Below are 19,244 nucleotides of genomic sequence, written 5' to 3' on the forward strand. Positions count from 1 at the left end.
TTTCTGTGTGTAAAATGCTTGTCTTCTTCTAGTTAACTCCTTCTTATCCTTCTTCCCTGGGGAAGCCTCCTTGGACCCCACAGTTGACAAAGCTCTCCATTCCTTCTTTTCAGAGTCCTCTTTGCCACGTACAGTTTTTACTCTGTAGTGTGACCATTGGTAGAGTGTCTTTCTTTCCTCTAGGTTGTAAGGTTCATGAGGGCAAGGGTCCTCTTTGGTTCTCTGCTGTATATTCAGGCCTAGCACAAAGCTTGGTATGCAGTAGTTACCCAAATAAGTGTTTATAGAATGAATGAGTGAATGAATGTATGTATGAAAGGTGGAGACAAAGACACACTTTCTGCCCTCAAGGAGATCATGGACAAGAGGCTGAGAGAAAACTGACGACTATAGTCAGGAATGTGAGACATGATTTGATAAAGTCTGCTCAGAGTCTTTTAGGAGTTGCCTTCAGTGAAGCATCAGATGAAGTTAGGGAATGCTGAGAGTTGTTACCTTGTCTGCTTCTCAATGGTTTGATTTTTCAATAGAATAAATGGAAGGAAGGAAGGGAAGGAGGGAGGGAGGGAGGAAGGAAAGAGAAACAAGGCTTTAAAAAAATCCAATCACCCTGTGTAGTTGAAATAGCATTTGAAACAAAATGTGGAATGGCAATGTAAAATGACAATTGTGGCTGCTTCCGGAGAGAACGTGTCAAGAGAACGTGTCAAGCAGACCTGCATTCTTAGGAAGGTCAGTCAGCCCAGAGCACACAGGGAAGCCAAATTAGTGCCAGATGTTTCTTGCAGGGAGGTGGAGCTTGAACCAAGGGAGTTGGTTTGCCTTTCCTCTCTCTTAGACACATCTGGGGGAAATGGTCAGAAGCCTTATCTTTGGTTCCATTGATTTTAGAAGCTTTGTGGGCAACTAGTCTTTAATGCTGCTTCGTTACAACAGTAAAGGAAATAGTTTATTGATAAGCTCCTGTGTTCCATTTGTGGGACTTTTGGATTACTTTGTCTAGAAACAAGTCTTCTCAGCCACATGGTTGCAAGTCCTAGTTGAAGCACGTCTTCAGAAATCTAAGCTTGCATATTGGAAGTGGGGGCTTTATTAGTTTTATTAGCAGTAGTGGTATATCTAAATTCTTGGGATTCCTTTCTATGGAGAGGATTCACCAACTTAGTTAAAAACAGCAAACATGTTGCTGGCATTTTCAGGTGCATTTAACTAGAGTATGAAAATTATTTTGAATAATATTTCAAGATAGAGTTCTGACCAGTTTTCTCCCTTTTGGAAGCCTTCAAAATTTATAGATATTTTAAGGGAATTTTGTCCATATAGCACATCCCCAAAACAATTTAAAATGTTTTTACACCCATCTTCAAAGAAGACAGAATGTCTTCAAAAGAGTGACTTTGAAATTTTTTTCTGATGGTTTAAAGCAATGATTCTTAAAATGTGGTCCCTGAATCAGCCACATCAGCCTCGGCTGGAAGATGTTACAGATGCAAATTCTCAGGTTTATTGAACTGGAATCTCTGGGATGGGACTCAGCAATGTGTGTTTTAACATGCCCGGCAGATAATCTGATCCATACTCCTATTTGACAACCATTGTTCAGCTGCCGCACAAATGTCTCGAAAGGCTTTTGATGCTGGGAGCCTCATCTCGGCATCTGTCATCCTACTTTGCACAAAAGTCAAAGCTAGAGTTTACATTTGATAAAGCAAATTTGACCATTGTCTCCTACTCTGTACCCCATGCCAGCTCAACCCTGAGTCTGTACTGGGCACTTGGCAACCACGTGCAATGATGAACGAATGGATAGCCGTAGAATGGTGTGGGACATTCAGAGGAATGAGTTCTTGTGCAGGAAGATCTTATAATGGAGCGGACAGGGAGGGGAATTTGGTGATCAGGCTGAGGCAGTGCTGAAATGCGTGGCCGGATTGTGGCAAGAGCTCCCAAAACCCTGAGAAGGTGATGGTACTCCCCCAGGTATAAATTGAAAAGTTGGAAAACCCGTACGAAGACTCAAGGACGTCTACCTCGATTCTGATTTCTCCTTCATAACTGTGTCAACCTTCATAACTGTGTCAAAGCTCTTAAAAATAGGAAATAAAAAGTTCTTCCATGTTTTCTGGCTCCTGCCTTGCTGAGGACAGACTGTGTGCCTGGTCTGTCCGTAGAGAGACTGAAGTATGAAGGAGACCTGAACATCATACACATGCTCATCCTCTTTTTTTTTTTTTTAAGTTTGTATGTATTTATTTTGAGAGAGAAAGTGTACGTGCGAGAGAGGGCAGAGTGGGGGGGGGGGTGGTCGGAGAGAGAGAATCCCTAGCAGAATCTGCACCATTAGTGCAGAGTCCGATGCAGAGCTTGAACCCACAAACGAGACCATGACCCGAGCTGAAACCAAGAGTTGGATGCTTAACAGATTTGAGCCATCTAGTCACCCGCTCTTACCCTTTTTAAATGGCCTTGAAAAGACAGTAAATGGCATTACATAGACAGTCCCCTTTCTCCTCTTTTGTATCTAAACTAAGTGTGAGGCTGAGAGAGGCAGGAAAGCTATATTACCTGATCATGCTCCCATCCCTCCTTCCCTAACATGTGCCCCATGGGAGGGGAACTTGCGGTTTTCTGATTGTTGGTGTCCTGTAAGCCAGAGCCCTAGTTATGCTGTGCACAGTATTAGCATCTGATCATCACTGGGTAACAGGGAGATGCATGAGATGTTGCAGGAAGCAGGGCGATAGCTGGGGCTGTAGTCCAACCTTTCTAAATTAACAGCGATGCAGTGTTTGGTGGGGCATCCACCCCCATGCAGGACAACCATAATTACATATGGCGACATTTGTACCGGTGACCTTTGCCTTCTGATCTTCCATGCTGTCGGGGTGGGAATTTGTGAGTGTGAGGAATGCTATCTTGTGAAGATTCCTACTTCTTTCAGGATAGGTAACTTCTTTGTAAGAATACAATAGTACATTAAATATATATATTATATATTATATATATATATTTAGTATAATATAGTATATATACTATATATACTATAATAGTATGTTATATATATAAATATATATTTCTTTTTTTTTTTCAATCTGAGGTGAGGGAAGGAGGGAGATATATCAGAGGTGGACAGGCTAGAACCTTCTCTTTGGAGACTTGGGTCTCAACCCACTATAAACTTTAGTAAAAGGGGCCTTGCTGGTTTCATTCTCATCTAGATGGCATTTGCCAAAGCCAACCCCTTTGTTATGGTCCCAAAAGAGGAAATGGAGTGCTTTTGGAACCAAGTACATGAACATGAAACTTCATGGTCAAGCCCAGTGTGGGGTGGGTGACTGATTCTGAAGCCTGGTCAATGTTGGTGTCAATGTTTTATTGCCAATTGAATGGTTATTTATCATCTTTGGCCAACTTTCTTGATGTGGAGGGCTTTTGGTGGCATTGCTTTCTAGGGTGCATTGACAATCCTTTTTAAAACAGCACTTTGGTGGCAATATCATAATTGTAAAAGATGGAAATTTTAGGTTGTTCTGGGATGACTTTAAGGTCCTACTAAGGACCTTCCCTTTTATGGTAAAGAGCAAATTCTTTTAAAACTCCCAGTCATATCTGGGACTTTAGCTACAGTTACCAAAAGACAAAGTTGGTTCTGGCTCTAGTTAGAAACTCTGATACCTGAGAAATTCTTAGCCCCCTTTTTGTATCAGTACTAGATGAGTCTGGAAGTGGGAAGAGAAGGTAGGTAGGAACCCATGTAAGTTCTCTGTGGCTAAATGGCAATAGATTCTGGAACTAAGGGAGAAATTCCAGCTTACTAAGGGATAAGAGCAAACATCCCAGAGAGGTAAGAGTCACCTGCACATAATACAAGTTTCTCAGAGGTACCCTCTGCCATTGAAAGGAGAGATATTAGTATCCCTCTGGAAAGGTGATTATGTTTGAATTTTGACATTTAAATATACTGCTGGATTCTGCTCGCAGATTCTCAGAATTTTCCTTCTATTTTTATTGTGATTAAATTTATTGTGTGTAAAGTTTGCAGTTTTAGCCATCTGTAAGTGTACAATTCAATAGCGTAAGTACATTCACAATGGTGTACAACCATCACCACTCTCCATTTCCAGAAATTTTTGATCAGTCTAAACAGAAACTCTATACATATTAAACAATAACTTCCTGTTCCCTCCCCTGGGCCTGGCAACCACCATTGTACTTTGTGTCTCCTTGAACTTGATGACTCAAGGGGCGGCATGCAAGTGAAATCATGCAATAATGGTCCTTTTGTGTCTGGAATATTTCACTTAGCATAATATCTTTAAGGTTCACCCATGCTGTAGCATGTGTCAGGATTTTTTTCCTTTTCAAGGCTGGTTTTCCATTGTACATATAGATCACATTTCGTTTATCTGTCATCTATCAATGGACACTTGGGTTGCCTCCAAAGCTGTTACGAACGTGGGTGTACAAGAATGTTTGAGTCCCTGCTTTTGCTTCCATTTTTTGCCTAAGAATGGAAGGATTTGAGAAGTAGGGCAAAGGTGGCCATAAATGTAGTCCTTGGTGATGGTGAGTGGCAACTGGTGACCTGACAATGCTCCAGAAGTTTTCTCATCTTATGAAACTAATTAAATTAAAAATCCAGTTGGCCAGCCCCACATGCACTTAAGCCAGGACAATTTCCCCCAAAGCTCATTAGCTGCAAAGTTGGGAGCTTCACCAGCAATTGGAACTTTTTCCCCTGGATTTTTCAGTAATTAGACAGGAAAGGTCTCTCAAACTTTCGACCTCGAATGGAACATTTTATCTTGCTTGCCAGTGCGCCAGTTTAATGCTGTTGGTAAAAATATGTGAAAATCAACCTTTTAAGTTTTGCGATGCAATGATATAAGATTTCAGTGTCATTAAAGTTCGATTCTCAGGAAGGTCACAGGCTTTAGGGAAAGTTTTCTGACTCAGTGTTACAATGGCTTTCCATCATTTCGGTTTTTTGTTTCAGTTATAATAAGTTGAGACCTTCAGAGGAGCACATTTGAGCTCTTCTGTATTTTGTGTTGTGCAAAGTGAAATGAACATGGTCAACAAAACCCAAGATGTAAGATAGTTGACAGCTTCATGGCATTTGGGAAACACTGACCTGCAAAAATTCACACAACCTGTGCCCTGGAGTTATATCAACATGAGCCCCCACGAGGCAAGAGATTGGGCAACTGACTTATAATTAATGCCCCCCGATTCTTCTTTGGGGGAGGGGGAAAGAAAGAAGGACCCAGACCCTTTTTATCTATTCCATACTAGTCAAATTCTTCTCTGCCTTCTGCAAAAAGCTCATTATTGTACTTAGTTTGTCTATATATAAGCAAGCATATGATTTACAATAAGATTGTCCTTAGTAGCTTACATTAAGGAGCCCTATTATTTTCCAAGGTTTCTTTTTATCTACGGTCATTTTGAAATTAGCTAACTTGGAAATGGACAGAGACACATTACTAGGAATGTAGTTGGTTAATAAATATTAATAGAGACCCAGTATTTGTGATTAATTAGTGGAGTATAGGTTTATCTCTGTGTTCCTTACAGCATGTATTATGTATACATACACATCATACAGATATTCATGTACTACTTATACCCTTACCTTTACATTAGTTTGTGTCTCACCTCCTAATGACATGTACTTCATTGTGTCCCCACGCATTCCTGGTCCTGACCCTAAACTCTCAACTTCTTCATGTAGCACTCCTGACATCCACCACCTTAATTGAACCTGTTATTCACAAAGACATGGTTTCCCTCTCTTCTCTCATGTGGATGGCTTATTTCCTCACAGTCCAGGGACCCCCTGGACACTCTGATCCTCCATAGCCTCTTCCATCTTTGTGCAAAACCTTTTCTCTTGAGGCTCCTGCTGTACAACTGAACTCTCACCCTGTCTGCTCTCCCTGATGCAGGCTCCTACCCACAGGCTCCTCTGCCATTCAGGGTGATTCCATCCCCGTCCCTTCTCCCTGCCGCAGCCCCAGCCATCCTTGCTGGGTCTGTGGCACATGATTCTCCTCGCTAGCCCCCGTGCATCCTAGATCCTTAATTTCTTCAACCATGATGCTGTCTAGCCCCGCTCCACTCCAGCCACGTGTCCCTTGAATCCTGCCTTCACAGGAAACTATACTTCACCTTCTTCTGGGGTTTGAAACTCCACAAAGTCTCACTCAGTGAAGGTCCATGTCTTTCCAGCTTTCTTTTGCTTTCAGTAGACCTGGTCCCCAAACTTATTCTCCAGTCTTTTCTCCAAATACACATTTATTTGACAAATATCGATTGAGACACTTTGCCAGCTTCTGGGAGTTTAATGATGAATAAAAATGGACACGTAACCTGTCTTCATAGAACTTGCAGTCCAGCAGAGGAGAGAGAAATTGATCAAATGATTGCACACAAAAATGTAAAATGGTTGCTGTGCTAAGTGCTACAAAGTGCCCACTGTGCTTATGGGGGACCTTCTTGCATTAAGTGACAAGAAAGTGGCAGCAGAACTGAGATCTGGAGGATGAAAAGTATATGACCTGAGGTAAGACTTCCAGGAAGAAGAAAATGCTTGTGCAAAGGCCCTGTGGTAGTTGGGAGTAGGGAGGCACACATGGTGAATAAGGACTAAAATTTCTGTTAATTGGAATTTATAACAGAGGAAAGAGGCCAGAGTTTTCAGAGTCTTTTAAGCTGTGTTAGAGATTTTCTTTTTCTTCATACTAAAAGCCATGGAAGTCATTTGAAGCAATATAAGGGGGGAGGGCCCTCTCTAATTTATATCTTGTGTCCTAAAAATCCAGTCCATTCTACAGTGAGTATGGTTTTAAATATTGTATTTTTGGAAGGACCAGATTTAAAAATACCCCCAAAGGCATCGACATTTTCACTAGGCTTCCTAACATTTGAATAAAACACAGTTTTCTCTTATCTGGAAGTACTATATGTATTTTATAATTCTAAATACTGACTACTGAAAGCACTTCTTTCTTCTTCCTTTCTTTCATCTTGAATACATCTGTACTTAAACTGTTGTTTGGAGTCTTGGCTTTCAGTGAATCAGTTTCTACTGCATTTTTTGGTAAGCACTTCATAAGTCAAAAGTATTGTGCCAGAATGTTATTTTGGAAACTTAGGGGACCTTTGGATGTTTAAACGGCACTGTCAAAATATTGGTTTTATATTTTACAAATCTTTTGTTATTTAGGATAACAAAAATATCTTTCTTTGTAGCAAGATTACATCTTCTCTTGAGAGTGATTTAAGGGTGAGGCAAACATTACTGACCAGATTGCAAAGAAAAAAAAAATATCCTTCTTTTTTTTCCCTTAAGAAAACACTGATACTCAGAGTGTGAGTTTCTCTGGGCAAAACTTACAGAAACATAGGCTTTTCGAAGAATCATAGGGGCAGGAGGAGAGGAGACTGGGTGAGACCATCCCTGAATTCCATGTAGCAATAGCAGAAAGAAGCACAGAGCCAGGAGAGAGCTAGTCCGTGGCCCCTCCAGATTTTGTTGTAGTTTTGGGGGATGGCAGGCTGCACGAGCGATTGATTGTGCTACTGGAAACACAAAACTATGAATCCAAGTGTCCATGGTATTCCCACTTGTGATTATCTGAAAGAAACATGCCCTCTGACACGAATTAGTGACACACATAATGGCCATCAGGCTGAGTTACAGTTATGCATGAATGGCATCCCACTGACTTCAAAGAGCGCTGCCTTTTCAAGCCAAACGTTTTTAGTTCTTTTGCTGTGTGCCATGACCTGGCAAGGTCCTGATCTGATAATCATCTGTTCCAATTCCCCATTTCACAGATTGGGAAGCTGAGTCCTGGAGATGTTTTGTGATATGCTCAAGAGCATACTGCTCTCTAAAAAAAAAAAAATTTAAAAAAAAAAAAAAAAAGGGCGCCTGGGTGGCTCAGTCGGTTGAGCGTCCGACTTCGGCTCAGGTCACGATCTCGCGGTCCGTGAGTTCGAGCCCTGTGTCGGGCTCTGGGCTGATGGCTCAGAGCCTGGAGCCTGCTTCCGATTCTGTGTCTCCCTCTTCCTCTGACCCTCCCCTGTTCATGTTCTCTCTCTCTCTGTCTCAAAAATGAATAAATGTTAAAAAAAAATTAAAAAAAAAAAAAAAAGAGCATACTGCTCTCTGCAGCAGAGTCAGGACTCAAATCCAGTCAGGCCTCCTGATGGGAGGTCTGCGCCCTCTGTGCCACGAGTCTGTCTGCCAGTGCACCTGGCACCTGTCCTTCACGGCAACAGACAGGTGGAGCCGGGGTGTTGGGCATTTCTTTTCTTCTCCTTTGGTTTTCCATTCTCCTCTTCCCCTTCCACTTTGGGCATTTGTGATGGTGGTTCTGTTCCTTCTACGTCCTCTTATTCCTTGGACATCCCAGAAGTGTTGGTTTATGTGTGTGGCATTTACCAAAGCCACGGGGGACTCCTGAGTAATTTAAACTTCTGGATTCCTTGCTTGTTGAGAGCAAAGACCAGGCCTGACTTTGCTCTTTAAGTTTCCTATTTCCCTCTCTCTCCCTCCGGGCTTTGCACATAGGAGTCCAGTAAATGTTTGTCGGAGTTGTTAAATTCACCAGACCAAACATTTTAATTTGGATGCTGGAATGATGTGATCACTCATCAACAAAACGTCCCCACGTTGTTTTGCCTTGGGAATTCTTGGGTCTATTGTTTTTATATAGTGAATTTTATTGTATATAAATGATACCTCAATAAAAAAAAAAAAAGTGATGTGCCCTAGGGATTCTGTGTAGAAAATGGTCCATTTTCGGAGGGGCGGCTGCTGCCAGTAGCTGGCGACAGCCCCAGTCAAACATGCAGAATCATTAATTAGGGTCATTTGTTCGGCTGTGAGCTGAGCAGAATGTATAAAACCTGCCCAGGAGAGAATTGATTCATCCCCCTCTCTGTACTTTTCAGAGTACTTCTAACACGATCCTCAAAGCCTGCAGGCCTCATACATATGTTCTAATGGGCTAATTGTTAAGGCGACATTTGTAAATTAATCCCTGACTTGAGCTAAGTGGTTTCCCCTGATGGCTTTAATTCAGTGACTCCCATTCTTGGCCATACATCAGATTCACTGGTGGAGCTTGTGAAAAATAGAGGTGCCCGGCTTCCCCCTCCCCCGAGCTCGCCGTTCTCTGGTTCCAGGGCAGGACGGGGGCATCTGTTTTTTTTGTTTTGTTTTTTTTTCTTTTTTTTAGAAAAGCTGGTCAAGTGTTAGGATTGTGGTGGTAGCCACCTTTATGAGCCTCTGCTCCAGTGTCTGGAGGCCCTCGCAGACTTGCGTCGACCGGAAGCATTTGGGTCCAACTCAATGACTTGGGACCAGTTTCCAGAACAGGCAACGTGCCTAAGAGCCCCCCTTCCTGATTCGTTCACTCTGTGTCCACCTCACTGGGACTGTCCTTTCCTTGACGAGCTCCAGTGACCTGAGGGGAGCTATTCTGTGCGTTGCTATCCTGTTTCCCATTTTTTGAACTTTTGAGACATTTGGAAGATCTTCGGGGCCTGCTGCAATGTCCATCATGAAAATACCTGTGAATACCCCCTCTCTTTTCTCCATTTATCATCACGTTCCTGGTGCCAGCCAGTTGTTAAGGACAGACTTATTTCTTTTAAATTTTCTGCCTCTGTGTCTCTGTGTGTCCGTGTTCCTGGCATTCTTCTGTGCAAACACATGTCATGCTTGATCTTGAAGTTTTGAAAAGCAATGATGCAAGGGCACCATTGTTTCAATTACATTTGTCAAATCGCTTTTGTTTTTAGGTATCTGGCACTCTGTAAATATCACAACGTACTTTGTATCAGCACACAACATGTGGGTATTTTCAGTAAACCTAAAAATACGGCAGTTAGCACCATCCCCGGTAGCCAAGGTGATTTGGTGAACCCGGCCTAGGAAAGCTAGAAAGCCTCTGGGAAAGGTCAGCACACAATGTGCCCTGAGAGGGAATGCTCATACGTCCCATGTGTCACACTGTGCTTACAAGATCTTGTTTGCCACAGTGCTTTGTAAAGTGCTTGCTTGTTATAATGTGTCTTCTGTGACCCAGCTGCTGGAGGGCTAGTGTTTTTCTGTCTTAGGAATTATGCTTTTCTTGGCCTCTTCTTACCATGTCCCTTGGGCTTCAATGTCCCTTATTCCTGGGACCATCGAAGCACATGGAAGGACTCCCAGTGGCCTTCCCCCTTACTGAAGGGATATTAGAGTAGCCGTTACATGTAGGAAAAAGGAGCACTTTGAGGACAAAAGGCGTATTGAGAAAAGAGCCCCTGTTGTTCTGCCTGTCCCTAGCTTCTTCTCCCATTTATATCTCCACCCAGTCAATACCTTATTGCATATTGACTATACCTATGCCATACAGTTGAGCACTGATTGCATAATAGCATAGCATTCATCTATGTAAGGATTACTCTGCAGAAGAGTGTATTTCATGACTGTAAGTGGACTTCTTTCATTTTTCCTAGGGCCTTAGGAGATGTGACATAAATACTTAAGATAATTATTTGGGGGTACTCTATAACATAACCATCATAGCATTTAGGCAAAACAAATCTAATCATTTTGTGTAGTTGGATTGAATTTTTTCATATTTAAGCAGAGTTCTCAGACAATGGGGGATTTGTCAGAGAGGGAGAGGTAAGAGATGGAGAGAACAAGAGAGAACTAGTCCTTGGCCAAGGCCCTCTAGAAGACAAGTCCTTGTTGGATCCCTATTTTCATGGCCTAATTCAAAGGGTTGATTCCTTTTCTGCAGCACCTGGATCCAGGGTGACAATGTAATCAAGCCTGACATGATAAAGAGCCATGTGGCAAGTTTCAAAATCACATGCACAGCTGCCTTAATACTGAGAAGCAGGTACCCCCCGCCCCCCGCCATTGATCATTTTATTCCTGGAGGCAGGTGGGTGGAAGAGTTTGGACACTCTGAACCTCCTCATGAGAAAGCCTTCCGGCAGAACATGTGGACCCGAGAATAGGTGCACCCAACAGCTTCAGTTCTTGGGAGCTTTGGAGGTCATTTTTCTCCTGGATTTCTTCCCTCCCTTACCCTCTCAGAGAGATGCCTCTCTTTGAGTTTGCATCGTGAGAAGATAGCAGGAGTCCTCTCCTCCTGTCACTGGCTGATTTGCTTAAATAAGCTGCACATTATTCCCTGTCACAGAGGCCGAGCGAAGGCAGCTGGGACAAATTAGTGTCAGCTACTTCGTCTGGCCCCCCAATGCTGGGAAACCCTCGCCATTGCTGGAGAGCTTAGATTTTGAGCTCATTTCATAGTGATGTAGATGCCATTTTCAAGGACTTCCATCCTTTTTCCTCTCCTCTCCCCTCTGTCCCTGCCCTCCCCTCACTGGCCTGGATAGCCAGCTCTGACCAAAGCTCAGCATTCACACACACACACACACACACACACACACACACACACACCAGCTGACAGAGATTACTCTTGGGTCAGCTGTTTATGAATGAAGAAGAGGTCCTTTTCCTGTGTCCTGGCCACGCCCCTTCTCTTTGCAGCATTTTGAGAATGAGGTCGGGGCGGGGATCTAACTGCTTATGTCTCAGAAATAGCAACACAGATCAAAATTAATCTTAAGCTATTTGTTTTGCTGCCTCATTCAGATAATGGAGGGAAAAGCTGAGGCCTGTTTATGCTTTTGTTTGTTTGTTTTTGTGCATAACTTTGCAAAGAATGAATGAGTGAGTGTGTGTGAGGGGAGAGCCTGGGGTGAGCCTGTCAGGGGGATTAGCACCCGGTAGAAGGTACTTGGGTAGAAGGTACTTGCTAGCAGACTGCATGCAGGGTTTCCTTGCATTCAGCTGCAGCGTGGTTTAGTTTTTGAGACAAAATGGAAGAATAAAATAAGCCCCAGTGGTGTACTGTTTTACCACTTCCTTTTGTAAAGATAATCTGTCAGGTGCTATGAGGCTGTGTCTTCCTTCCACAGTGTCCGGCAGTTTGTAACTGTCAGTGTTTACTGTGTGGTCCGCTCTCTGTCCCAGGAGCTCTGTGGGGTTCTGCAGTGTTTTGAGTGAATACCGTATGCAGATTTCACTTCCTATTGGCCACTTCGGTGCACACACACAATACAGCATGATCCCCGCCCCCCCCCCCTCTCTCTCTCTCACACACACACACACACACACACACACACACACACATACACACACACACAGCTCGACCATGCCCAGCCATTACATAAACTGAGATTCATCTCTATTCACCAGCCAATGCCACAGTGATGTCAATATGTAGATACTATGAGGAGGCTGACGCTTCTCTCTGTCTATAGACCCTTTAGAATATTAGCATATCTAAAGGTATTTGTTGAGCCCTGGCACTGTGTGTGGTCATGGTGTTTACTTTTGTTTTCATTCTTAATTATTGGCTCTCCACGTCTTTATTTTTGAGACCATTAAGTTGCCCTCCCGGTCTCCTCTGTCAAAGACTAAATAAAATAGGATGTGGAGTGGGGACACAAGTGTTGGTATCGGCTTCCGCTGCTACATGTGCATTGGATGGACTTCAGTGTGACAGGTATCCTTTGAAGGAGATGCCAAACTGTCTTTCAAATCAGTGGTGATTAATTTTGAGTGAAGAGTGTAAAGATGAACAAGGATTCTTGTGTAGCTGGCCTAACGTATTACCTAATTTGGCTTCCTGCACTTGAACTATTTCCAGAATACTGAGAAGTGTTGTAACCACACACAAACACACACACACACGCATACATATACACACACACACCAATGTATATACACACATTTGTACAAGCAGAAAATTTATGTTTTTCAAATTGATGTTTCTGGTGTGGGGACAGGAAGTAAATCAGGGGTTGTGTAGGGCTGGGGGTAGGAACGGGGATTAACTGTTCATGGGCGTGAGGGCTCTTACTGGGATGATGAAAATGTTCTGGTACTAGAAGATCATAGTGATGGCTGTACCACTTGGTCAATTTACTTGAAGTCATTGATTGAATTGTACACTTACGATGGGCGAATTTTGTGGTATGTAAGTTATATCTTGGCAGAGCTGCGAAAAATGGATATTCCCATATCTGAGTTCCTCCAGGCCCAGATTACACATAAGATGACCAATTGTATCACCCAGAATTTTTATTCACTCTTCCCACTGGAGTGTGCTGACTTCATTGCAGAGAAGCGGGACCCTGTGCTAATAGGGCTAGATGAGACCCAAAGCCATAGATATAAGAGTCTACCCTGACCCCTGTTGGCCAGCAGTGAGGTTGCTGCCCGCTGCAAGGTGCGGAGTCAGCATCAGGGTATCCTGGGGAGGGGGGGTGGTGGGCGGCAGTTCGAGGGGCTGAGATTCCCAAGCGGGCCCCAGAAAGCAGTTGGAACCCTGCTTCCCAGCTGCTGCTGCACCTGTGTCAAAAAAAAACCCGAAGCTTCCCAGTGTCGGCTCTTAAGTGATGGCATTTTCCTCTTCTTTTGCAGGTTGTCTTAGTCTTTGCTCTCAGCATTGGTGCACTTGTAATATACTTCATAGATTCGTCAAAGTGAGTATTCAAATACATTGTCTTGCCCTCTTTCCTAAAAACAATCATGAGCCTCTACATTGATCAGTTTATTGACTTTAACACCAAAATTTGCAAGAGCCTTTTGAGTGTGGAAGGCTTTCAGAGGACGGCAGGGCTACTCTGTGCTGGTTTTCTGAATGGGAAAACAAGTTCTCACAAGGAAGGTTACTTTGATTCTGCTGGCCTGAGAGGGGGGAGAGGTATGTGAGGGTGTTATTTTTGTTTGCTGGGTATTATTTATTTTGAAATAGCTGTTTCCCGTCGAAGTATTTGCACTGAAGATGTCAAGAGGTTAAGAGGGCTTTGGTGTGAATGTCCAACCACTGGGAGGGCTACAGGTATCCAGCCAGTAAGGGTCTGAACTATTCTTGCCATGGTGGTAAGGTCCTCTTCTCATTAGGGTTTCTGATGCTTTAACCTTATTGGAGGTTAGATTAGGAAGCACGGCTCTATCCTTTGCAGCTACCAAGCAGAATATTCAGCAGAAGCATTGCTCGCTGGTGCTTCTTCACTTGTGAAGGTCACAGATGGGATGGAGGAGTTCGTGATGACTCCCAGAGGTGGAGACCCATGGCCATCTAGGATTTCCTAGAGTGGACATTTGTGCAGACCCCTAAAGTGCCAGTTGAGCGAACTGGTGCTCTAGGGTGACGCTGAGGTGGGGTGTTGTGACGTTGTAAAGGCTTCATAGGAGGCAGGAGAGGTCACTGAGCAGAGCTGCTAGGTGGTGGCCAGCTCTGCTCTGGTTCCTGCAGGTGTCACCCTGGCGGGGGGGCGGGAGAGGAAGGGGCTCATTTATTCCAATGATTCTATTGCGAGTTTGAGGCTGACAGCATCTGGGAAACTGGAGCTGAGCTGGTCTGACACACCTTTTTGTGGCGACATGTACTTGAAAACTGGGCAGTGGACTTGAGCTCTTTTCCTACACAGTCTACTGTGAGAGTGTTTTCAACTCTTTGAACTCCATCCCTGGTATGGCCGTCTGCTAGAGTTTGATTCCAGGAAACCTGCTTTGTGTCCTTGTTGGAGCAGACCCTGGGGTGCCTGAATTCTGAGCCTAGTGCCCTTTTCCTGTGGCTCAGGATGGTAGCAATGTCATGCACGCCTGAATTCTAAATTTCTCAGAGGCATCTGGTCACCAGCCAAAGGATTTTGTGCAATTGGGTGCTGATGTGCAATTGGGTACTGAGGCCAAGATGCCATGTCAGGGAAAATAAAGAAAACGTCCCCTTTAATCACTTGTCTCTGGGCGTCAGCCAAGTCTGAGAGTATCAGAGGTCCTTCTGCCCATTGCCACACATGAGGCTGGACTGCCTTCACCTGTCTCAGGTGGAGGAGGGTCCTTTAAAAGTCCTCCAGGAGACAAGATTCCACACACTCCCTCCATCAGCTCTTCCTGGCCAAGAAAGAGAAGAGCTTTTTAAGTCTGGAAAATTCCAGCTGGTATGTCATTGAAGGTAAGCCTCTTTTAAGTATCTATTCTTCATAATTCTGGACCATATTTGAATTGAACCAAAGATCTCCTAAAGCCCTGGTCTTATTTCTCCATTCCCTTTCAGGAGTGAGGAGTGTTCTCACATGTCAGGGGATGCATAGCCTGTCAGCTTCCATGGCGGGCTCAGGAAATGGGTTTGGGCATGCATATGTGTGCCCCAGACAGAGCAAACCCTTACCTGAAGGTGAGTGTGGTGATCAGTTAGGAGAGATGCCTCGGCACCTTCTTTCCCTTCCCCACCCTTTCTGCTCCTCTGTATTTCTCAGAAATAAAATACTCTTGTTAGATGGATTTGAATTGTGTCCTTTTTTACAGTGTTTATTAAGAGGCAATCTTTCATCCTGGTGTTCTTGGCTCCATGTGAGAGGATGGAGAGGAATGAAATTCTCTAAGACAAAAGAGCCTCTTCCCTGGATACCCTGCACCATCTCAGCACCCTAGATTCAGCTATGATTTTGCTAAGCCTTGGGAAATCGAGCGTTGGGAGCCCTCTCTGGTTCTGGTTTCTTTTATGGACTTGCAAAGAGTCTATTCCAAAGATGGACAGGCGACCCTGTTCTCCACTTTTTTTCAGCAAAAATGCCAAAAATCTTGGAACCAAGCTTGCCTCCACTCTCCCTGGAGACTGTCCTAGCTCAGTCCTTCTTTGTCCCTCAAACCCACACATGGTTGGGCAAAGCGAGACTTGGTTTATTTATGTAGGCCCTTCCATTTCTCATTTGCATTACTACCTTTGGTTCTAAAGCCATCTCCCAAGGTTCTGTACCGTGGATGACCTGATCGGCACAGCCAATACCAAGGAGGCTTCCATCTTCCTGGGGAAAGACCAGCAGAGCATGTGCATATCAAGCAAGGGGAAGAAGTAAGGTTGAGTCTGTAGAGTAACCTTTATGGCAAGTCCACAGATTCCCAGGAATAAACAAAGAACCTGTTAGACATTGTAATCAAGCACAGTAAACAAGAGAAAATGAAGTTCTGTCCACACATAAGATGCAAATGGAAAATGTGTAAGAAAGCAGGATGTAAATTCCCCAAATCCATCTATTCATTCAAGATTCTCATCGATTGTACAGACTGGTGGTTTGGCTGGCCATTTGGGCATCTTGGAATGAGAGCTTTAGACTTCTCTTGGAAGTTATACTATATCATCACCCAGTACTGGGAAAAAAAACACCTAGTATTCTTCCAATGAATTTTAGTTAACATTTATGCCCTTTGAATAAATCAATCTGTAGGCTTTCCCTTGCATGAGCCTAATTGGGCAGACATTGTCGTGAAGTGGCTTGTCTCAGTGAATTTTGATCAGAGCTGGCCTCCCTCACAATGGTGGGGGATACTCCAGCAGCACAAGCTCAAGATGTGAGGCTCTCTGCACCCAGCCCCTTGCAGAGTGGGAGGAATGCAGATCAATATATGAGGTAAGTTCCGGGGTCTGCCCTGCTGGCTCAGTGTCAGGCAGTCCCGTCCAGGCTGTGCGAATGGGCAACAGGTGGGGAAGGCAGTTCAGATAAATGTCGTGAAGGGTGGTTGTCTGATCTTTTTAACCTTTCAAAGCTGAGTTTAGTATCAAGGCAGTGGGTAAGTCATTTCCAAACACAGCCTCTCCTACGCATCTTTCCTTTCCCATTGTTAGGCCAAGATCGGTCCCTAAGCAGCTCTTTTTCATTCAAGGGTTTGAGGAGCCCTTCTTTGGGTCTTAGTTTTCCTAGAGTGATCGCCGCAGAAGAATCACTCGTGCAGCCTCAAGTGATTGCTGTCTAGCTAAGACAGATTGTGCTCAGAGCTCCTGGAGTTGAAAGCCAAAGAGGGACATTAAACTGTGTTAAAATTATGCTTCATCATCCCAGCAGTAGACTCTCTAGAAACACCCAAGCAGAAGGAGTTGTTCTACCAAGTCTTTGGATAGGCACAAGTGCCGATTCCTTGCAGACACAGAGGAGCACTAAGTCCTCCAAAGACAGTCATCCCGTCCCTCAAAAGATATTAAATTAGCCACATGAGGCAGACATTGTCCAAAAGAACTCCATTTTTTTTCATCCCTTTGAAAGATGTTCTGCCCAATTTAAGGCATCTGCCACTCCAGCTCCTAATTCTGATGTCTCTTGATGTCTATTCCAACCCATTCCTCCCATACACTCTGATACTCTGTGAAGCAAAGATTTTTAAAAAATTGTACAACCAAGTCAAAAGTGCCCCAGACACCCTGTGGGTGATAATGTCACCATTGCTGGTTCCATCCCTGTCTATTTTCTGTCTTTGACATAGGAACAGTAATTCTTCTCTAACAGATAAGAAAAAAAAAAAAAGACCCACCGATGTCAGTGTGAGGGCAGGATTCATGGATTGCATAATGCAGCAGTTCCTGCTGCTTCTAGAATTTCAAGAGAAAGTTGGAAGAGACAGAGGCTCCAGGCCCTGGGTATTTGCATTTTTTTTCCAGGGGCATTCTTGGAAAGGATGACTCACCTGTGGGGAGATATTTATTCCTTTGATTCATGTTTAAACTCAGCTGCTTCTTATGCTACAGTTCTGTGGGTGATGAATATTTAATACTGCGTATACTGAAAATGAAGGTCAAGTTCTGCTTACTGGTGACTTCAGTGCAGGCTCATGTCTCTGCAAGGCGAGCTACCTGCTGTTACCAGAGTAAAGCTGAAAGGTTATACATTGTTAAAATTTTCCTTAATGACTTTATCTGCTCCAAAATTGCTGGCACACAGTGGGGGCACCCGCTGATTTCACCAGCCTTTGCTCTTGGCTTCTCATACCAGCAGTGAAGCTTTGGGGATATGGACATTAGCAAGGAGGAGGGAAGAGTGGTGCAAAATTTGGAGAGCATTTAATCCAAGGGCTGGATTCCAGGATAATGGTGGTATTATGATGTGGAAATGGCCTTCCCCTGGTCTTTAACATTCATTTAACAATTTACGTTTGTATTCATGGATTCATTCATCTTGTATTCATTCACTCATCTGGGACCTCTTCGGTGTGATAACGTGGAAGATTTTTTACACTGTAAAATTGCTTAGGGTTAGGTATGGTTCAGGAAGTTTATCTTGAAGATTGCAGTAGAAATTGACCAGACTGTTTCCATAGTTTCTGGAAATAAAACTGGTACCCTTTACATGATGGGGATACCCACAGCCTTCGCAGAACTGGCCAATCACCAGCTATTTTACCTGCTGAGTGTTCACATAAGCCAGACCTCTCGTCCCTCAGCCTAGAAGTTCTCTTGAACAAGGGAGAGACAGGCAGGTGGTCAGGAGAACTAACATTCCCTGATCATAGACTTGTGTGAGGTATAGTGTCAAGCACATTACAATACACACCACATGGGACCTCACTAGATTCCCCCAACAACCTGATTGGGTGGTCTTATCACCTTTCCCACTGTACAGGTGAGGAGGCTGAAGATGCAACATTGGTCCCAAACCACGTTGCTCATGAGTCAGCCAGGATTTGAACCCAGCATTATCTAAAGGCATCTCTCTCCCAAGTATCTAGAAGTGAAATTCCAGCTTGTAGAAGTGACCAAATGGGTTAAGTGACATGTCACCAGAACAAGATATGGCTTAGCCTCCTTAGCCAGTTCCTCTGTCCTGTTTTCTCTTTTGTTCTCCATCTTCCCATTTCCTACCTTTGGGGCCAGGCCTTCAAGTCAGCAGGGGCCCTATCACAGCTTCCTTCCTAGGACATGAGAGATATGGAACATGTCTGTGGGACATGTGCTGTTTGATGTCTGGTTATGTCTTGATTCATTTTCTCCTATGTTATAGCTTAATAAGACTCCCTTCTCTTTTATCTCAATGGACTGGCAGTATTTGGTGATGGAAGAGGGTCATGTTTGCAAAGAACAAGGGAAGTTGATTGTTTTTCAATGGCTTCTCCCAGTTAAGGGATTCATTCCCAGTAGAAAGACCCTTTCCCCACCCCACCCCCCCATCCCCTTGCTTACCTCCCCCTCTGCGCCTATCATTTGGCACACTAGAGTAGATAATGAGAGAAGCCCTGCTTCTCCATTAGACAGATTCTTTTATCTCTTATCTCTTTAGAAAATTGTACAATTTAGTTAATTTGTTATAATTTTGCATGATGTGCCTAGAAAGTTAGGATTACCAGTGGACTTTAGGAGAATTTGGTCCACAAGAGGTTTCTG

General features: G+C 43.8%; 1 protein-coding gene across 17 annotated transcripts in view; it reads left to right on the forward strand.

The window, feature by feature from the left end:
- KCNMA1 (potassium calcium-activated channel subfamily M alpha 1) overlaps positions 1 to 19,244 on the forward strand; it is a 727,105-nt gene that overhangs the window by 353,624 nt on the left and 354,237 nt on the right. For all 17 annotated transcript variants that reach the window (XM_078434448.2, XM_081790521.1, XM_078434449.2 and 14 more), the window contains one exon: positions 13,511 to 13,572. In XM_078434448.2, coding sequence (XP_078290574.1) covers positions 13,511 to 13,572 — 62 coding nt within the window. The remainder of the gene's footprint in view (positions 1 to 13,510; positions 13,573 to 19,244) is intronic.

Source organism: Panthera onca, chromosome D2, assembly GCF_046562875.1.
Source record: "Panthera onca isolate mPanOnc1 chromosome D2, mPanOnc1 haplotype 2, whole genome shotgun sequence".
NCBI classification, from domain to species: domain Eukaryota; kingdom Metazoa; phylum Chordata; class Mammalia; order Carnivora; family Felidae; genus Panthera; species Panthera onca.